The sequence below is a fragment of the Lipotes vexillifer genome, unplaced genomic scaffold (genome assembly GCF_000442215.2).
Source record: "Lipotes vexillifer unplaced genomic scaffold, Lipotes_vexillifer_v1.1 scaffold970, whole genome shotgun sequence".
In the NCBI taxonomy this organism is placed as follows: domain Eukaryota; kingdom Metazoa; phylum Chordata; class Mammalia; order Artiodactyla; family Lipotidae; genus Lipotes; species Lipotes vexillifer.
The window spans coordinates 1,528,527-1,534,945 of NW_006783115.1; the positions used below are offsets into that span (position 1 = coordinate 1,528,527).

Here is a 6,419-nt window from a genome sequence, read left to right on the forward strand (position 1 = left end):
GCAGGAATTAAACACCAGTTTGAAAGGGCGCTGTGTTCCAGCGCCACTAATGCATCGAGGGTTACTGGCCAACTTCTTCACATAAAGGCAAGAATAAGGGTGTGTGTGTGAACATGTGTGTAAACATGTGTGTGAACATGTGTGTGCGGAGGGATTATGGGTGGAGCCGGCCACAGCTGCTTAATTTTTGTCAACCTTTTTTTTTTTTTCCTTAGCAGGAAGGAGGCTTGTGGTTACTTACCATCCTCGTAAGCCGCTACCGCCAGCGAGCTGTTTATCCTCACAAAGGAGACATATGGCTGCATTCCAGGCTCATCCTCCTCGTAGTCCGATTCCAGGAAGGGGGCTGTGTAGTCCCAGGTGCGGGTGTCCCACACCCTCACGTCCCCTGATGTATATCTGGAAAAGAAGGACACGCCTGATTCCAAACGGGGAGTGAAGAGCAGGGCCACCATGGAGAGAATGGGGAACAGAGGAGTCAGATCTGGCCGGTGTGGAGCCACTGCTGCAACACTGTTTACACGAGTCACTCCAACAAGAGGAAATGGTAACTCCGTAACAGAAAGGCCAAGAGCACATCTCCTGTTCTCATAACACAATGGGGACAATTTCAAACGAGAATACTACTGTAATAAAAAGTCGGGTAGCAAGATCTCCTTGTTTTTCCTTTTTGACTATTATAACCGATCTGCTACCTTAAGTCCTCCCAGTAAAGGGATCACTAGCAGAAACGTGTAGAAGCCATGCTATTCACACACAGACGCGCACACGCGGAAGACAGAGAGGGAACTGCTAAGGACTAATGGTCTTACAGGCACAAGCCTTCTAATACTTCATCCATGCATCAGATTTGACTGATTAAAGTCCCTAAAGACTAATTGATTTGCTGAAACAATTAAATCTTGCCTTTAGCAGCCAGACAGTGCTGCCTTCTCATGAAAAGCTCTTGCCAACATGTATGACACTCCCCGGTCTTGCCCGCTTAGAGGACAGGAGTGCTCACTCTCTCCGATTACACCTGCCACTGCAGCCAATGCCTCACTCCATCAACGCCAAGGCAGGGCCAGAACCTGCCCAGACACCAGGCCCCAACGATAATGGAACGGCCAGATGATGAGGTGGTGCGCGGGCTGCCACTGAGGTGTCTACGCTAAGTTCCTCACATCTGCTACAGGCGGGTTGATTCAACATGTAAAGCAACGGTGGGAAAGCACGTTAGAAACGGGGTAATGTATGTATATCGATGCTCCTCTCACTTCACCCCAGCTTCCACCTCTCCCCTCCGGCCCCGTGTCCTCAAGTCCATTCTCTATGTCTACGTCTTTATTCCCGCCCTGCCACTAGGTTCATCAGTACCATTTTTTTTTTTTTAGATTTCATATATATGCGTTAGCATATGGTATTTGTTTTTCTCTTTCTCTTACTTCACTCTGCATGACAGACTCTAGGTCCATCCACCTCACTACAAATAACTCAATTTTGTTTCTTTTTATGGCTGAGTACAGGGAGATCAGCTCGGTGCTTTGTGATGACCTAGAGGGAGGCTCAAGAGGGAGGGGATATGGGGATATATGTATGCATATGGCTGATTCACTCTGTTGTACAACAGAAACTAACATAGCATTGTGAAGCAATTATACTCCAATAAAGATTAAAAAAAAAAGAAACGGGGTAAGAGTCTAATGATGAACCCACACAAACACAGAGACAGGCAGACAACTGTAAAGGTGTTCAGTCTTCCTGAGGCCAAGCCATAGTTCCTTCTTTGATCTCGCATTACAAGTGTAGAATCGAACAAGATAACTCCAAGATTTATTTAATTACTTAAGTCTATGACATGATGCATCTATGAAGTGGTTACAGGTGAATTTCTCATGCAAGGTTTCTTAATAAAGAAACTGGGAATATTCTGATTCAGGAATGCTTCATTTACTAAATGTAGCAGTGTTTCCCTCAAATTATTAGTTGACAGCAAATACGTACATTATGAATTCAAAGGCCATTCTGTCACACACATTCTCTAGGTTGGAGCACTGGACTCTCTCCCTGTAGGACAGTGACTGGAGAGTGTATGCGTAGTGTAAAGAGGCAAATAGGAGAGACGTGCTTTCTAAACCTGGACTGATGGGCCTCTGTTTGACCACTGATCCTCCAGTAAATAGAAAGGCTCACTCCATGAGTGTCATTACACCTGGCGATGCACAAGCCAAGGCAGATATTGATATCGCCACGGCCAAAGCACGGCTGCTGGCTCCCAGACCCTCCAGGCAGAGCTCCACATCACCTTCAATGAGGAAACCTCCATAAGAACACACACTGCACTGCACCAAAACTACCAGGCTCACCCTGACACCCTAAAAATGACTCGAGCATTCCCTGCAATAAGGCCACATGCTTAGCAACAGAGACACTCAACAGAGATAACATGGTTGAATTTCTAGGCTGTGTATGATTATTAGATTCTTAAGGTTAAATTCTATGTGAAAGGCACCAGTCAATTCAGAAAAGAAGGGTAAGAAGGATGGCAAACATCTTTCAGAAATACAGAGAAGGTAAGTGAAAGACAGAGGGAACTCAGGAGATCAGAGGACTCAGGAACTTTGAGAGAAAGAAGTACACAAACCAGGAAAATGTATTTCCTTTCCATCAGTCTTGGTCATTCTGTTTCTTATGACCTGTATATGGGACCACACCAGCCGTCTTCACGTGGTGCCCCCTTAGTGGATACAGAGGACAGGATTTGGATGGCCTGAGCGCCACCATCCACAAGCTCCCGTTACACAAGGAGTTCCAAGGTAAAGCAACAACAACCAAACCAAAACTTGAAAAACTGCTGAACAACACAACCGTGAGCTATGAAATACAATGTGTCTCTCTCTTTTGGGGAAGAGGAGAGACGCTGGGCAGAGGTCACACAGAGAGGAGCATCTTTTAACATCTAAAAGGCTCCTGACCAGCCTCTTCTTCCATGAGGTTGTCCCCTTCCACTGCAATTCCACCCACCTAAAATTAAACACGTGCTCTCCTCAAAAAGCCTCAGCCCACAACCAGACTGGCCTGTTGCAAGTTCCTGATTCTGTCGTTGACAGCATCCATCCCAGGTCACTGGTACAAAACCGAGGGGCTCCTCCATACCTCCTTCCCCGGCCACCCACAGTGCTATACATGTGGTCAGCACGCCCTTCCTGCCCTTCTCGTTCCCAGTCTGCCACCGGGTCCCGGTCCCGCATCAGCTCCCGGCCGCCCCACGGCAGCCTCCTCACTCCTGAGCCTCGCCCACCTGCAGCCAGCCCCGCACCAGCCAAGCCCTCAAAAATACCTGACTACGCAGATCTCTCTCCCTCTCTCTCCACACTAGACACCGAGCCTTATTATCTACCATGACAGTGGCCTAGACTTTCCTCTCGTGGCAACTGTGTGAGTACGTGTGTAGTCATCTGACTGTTCGTCTCCCCTATGAACCCACAAGCTTCTAAGGTCAGGGGTTGGGTCCTGCTCACTGATGTTGATCCAGTGACCAGAACAGTAGAACTAGGATAGTACTTGACACCTAGGAAGCCCTCTGTAAATCCTGAGGCCTCAACACCACACTGAATGAAGCTTTAACTACCGGCCAGGCACTGAGGACTCTCCACAAACTGGCCTCCACCCCTCTTCCAGCCTCACTTTCTCCTCTTCCTGAGCATGAGCTGGCCTCTAGCCAGGCCTGCCGTTCACTGGCTTCCACACCATAGGTGTCTCTGCACCTTGGCTACACCTTTCTGGAGCCCCTTCCCTCCCCATGACCCAGCTGGGTGGGTCAACCTTGGCTACACATTAGAGTCACCTGGGATGCTTTTAAAACTCCCAATACCCAAGGGCACACCAGATCAATGAAATCTGACTCTCTGAGGGTGGAACCAGACAACAGTGTTTCCCAACATGCCACCAAGATTGAGAACCACCTACCTCACTCAAGCCCACCAACGTCTCAAGGCCTAGCCCAGGCCCTCCTCCTCCACGAAGCCTCTCTGACTCAACTACTGTGCCCTTGGACCTGAAGAAATGGCATTCACTGCTACATCCCACGTCTCCTCACCCTGACCGTGAAGTCCTCGTGAACGCCCTACCTCAACGCTACATCCTCCATCACAGTGCCTTACACACAGCTGAAAGAAGGGGGTCCCCAGCTGCTTTGAGTGGCATCTCCTTTTCTTTCTGCTGCCCACCTTCTAGTGCTAATGATCAGTGAAACACCCGGAATGCGTGCATCGAGATGCGTCAGACTTCTTGCATTTACTTCCAAACTGATTAAAACCTCTCTATAAAACACGGAATAAGCTAAATTATTTTGGTAAACATGAAATTTTCCATATAGATCCGTTTAAATCAACTCCATTCTTCATGGCCAAAAAGCATGATAATAGCATAAATGCTGCAAAACAACTCACAAGGCAAATATAAAAGACTCGGTGTCTCCTTTATGATGGGAAAAGAGAATAAATATCCCATTTCAGCAGGTACTACACGATGACTCAGCAATAGGCTCTAAAATCTAACACATGAAAGCAACCATAGCAGTGGTGCTCAGACTGTGTTAATGAACTCGTGCTAAAGAAACAGACATTTTCATGAGGGTAAAACACTGGTTGGGGCAGAAGGACCTGGACCAAACTCTAAATGTGATCTAAAAGCGCTTAATAACGTTGGCCAGGAGAAGCAGGAACAGATAGGAAAGGGAGGTAGGGAAAAGGGCTGATTTTTCTCCAGAGCTCCAGATGTCTCTATGGCTGCCTAATGACAATTACACTCAACCAATTAAGACACCACTATGACAGTTGCATTGTCAGTAAGCCTTTGGACCCCAATGTTGATGGCTCTCTAATTAGTGTCTGTGCAAAGCACAACTGCGACTAATATATTAGCTGATGTAAGAACACTAAAGAAAAACTAAGGAAGAAAGAAGCCTTTTCCAAACGAGTAAGGATGTCCCGGCCCACGGCACGGACCAGTGAAGCTGTATGCTTTTCCCAGTCTTTTTTTATGCTTGGCAATGTTGAATTCACCTCCAAATAAATAGGTCAGAGACCACAGCTGATTTTTTGTTGAAAGAATGGGAATAGAGCCTCTTTCAAGCTCGGCACACCAGACCAACTGCAAATTTAAAATGATTTACCACTGAAGAGCTTTCATTAACTAGGACATTTCCAATAAGCAGACTGCTTATTTGGACAAGGAGACCTGAAGAAAAGGGAAGAAGTACTGTACAGCTGCAAACAACCTTGAACCTTTCTCCTCGTCTAAGGAGCCAAGCAGGTAGGAGCTGTGGGGGGATGGTTCCATTTTGCTTCCAGCTGCCAGTGATTTGCTAAAAAAATTTTTTTCAAGGCTCTTCACAACAACCTGGGGCACTGTTTAAAGAATCTGGAAGTCAGGTTAAGTGACTTACCCAAGGTCACAAGAAACATTTTAGGGGCACAGCTGGGGTCAAACTGGGTCCCCAGGCTTTTCTCTAACTGCTGCTTTAGCCAACAAGTCACTCTGCCTCCTCCAATGAGTGTCTGTAAACACGTACGGCTTTTAAGAACCATCCCCATTTAAGTGCAATAAAAGGAATTTACTGTTTTCAATACTGTGACTCAGGCTTGCCGGACATAGCCCCTGACCCTAACTCATCAATTCTACCACTACAGCTCAAGTGGAAGGCAAGAAGCCAACAACAAAAAAGCTCAGTATGCTGGCAAGGGGCGTGGGACTGGGCAGATGCAAAGGTGCCGCCTACACATGCTTCACAGGTGATGTGGGAGCACATGTGGGATGGCTGGTAAAACTTCACCCTCTACAGGACCACAGTCATACAGCCACCCCCAAAGTCACAAGTCTATTCTGATCAAGTACTCACAGCAGCCAAAAGGAGCCTTGTTATGAGGCCTCAGGCCAGGAACAGCAAATGGTTTCATTTGTGTGTCAAATCCAATAAATCAGTAGTGGCTGCCTACAGCTCTGTGTTGAGAAGGATTCTGAAGCTGTATTCCATCCAACTCACCAGAAAAATAAATGCTGTAACGAATTCTTCATGCCCACCGTTGGTTTGGGAGTGAGGAGCCACGGAATGTATGCAAGTTACTTGCATCCTTACTCCATACAAAACTCTGCCTGGGGACTTCCCTGGTGGCCCAGTGGGTAAGACTCCACGCTCCCAACGCAGGGGGCCCGGGTTCAATCCCTGGTCGGGGAACTAGGTGCCGAATGCCACAACTAAAGGAGCCTGCATGCCGCAACTAAGACCTGGTGCAGCCAAATAAATAAATAAAAACTCTGCCTGGCCAACTCCTAGTCATCCCTTCCAGACTCAACTGAGAAGTCACTTCTCAGGAGAAACCCTGCCTGACTTGGAGCCTACACTAGGTGCCTCTCCCCAGTGTGTTAGGGTGCCCGCT

The 6,419-nt window shown here is 47.5% G+C and overlaps 1 protein-coding gene across 2 annotated transcripts in view; it reads right to left on the reverse strand.

The window, feature by feature from the left end:
- Positions 1-6,419, reverse strand: part of FBXW8 (F-box and WD repeat domain containing 8) — a 111,285-nt gene that overhangs the window by 66,085 nt on the left and 38,781 nt on the right. For both annotated transcript variants that reach the window (XM_007455857.1, XM_007455858.1), the window contains exon 5: positions 242-399. In XM_007455857.1, the coding sequence (XP_007455919.1) occupies positions 242-399 (158 nt within the window). The remainder of the gene's footprint in view (positions 1-241; positions 400-6,419) is intronic.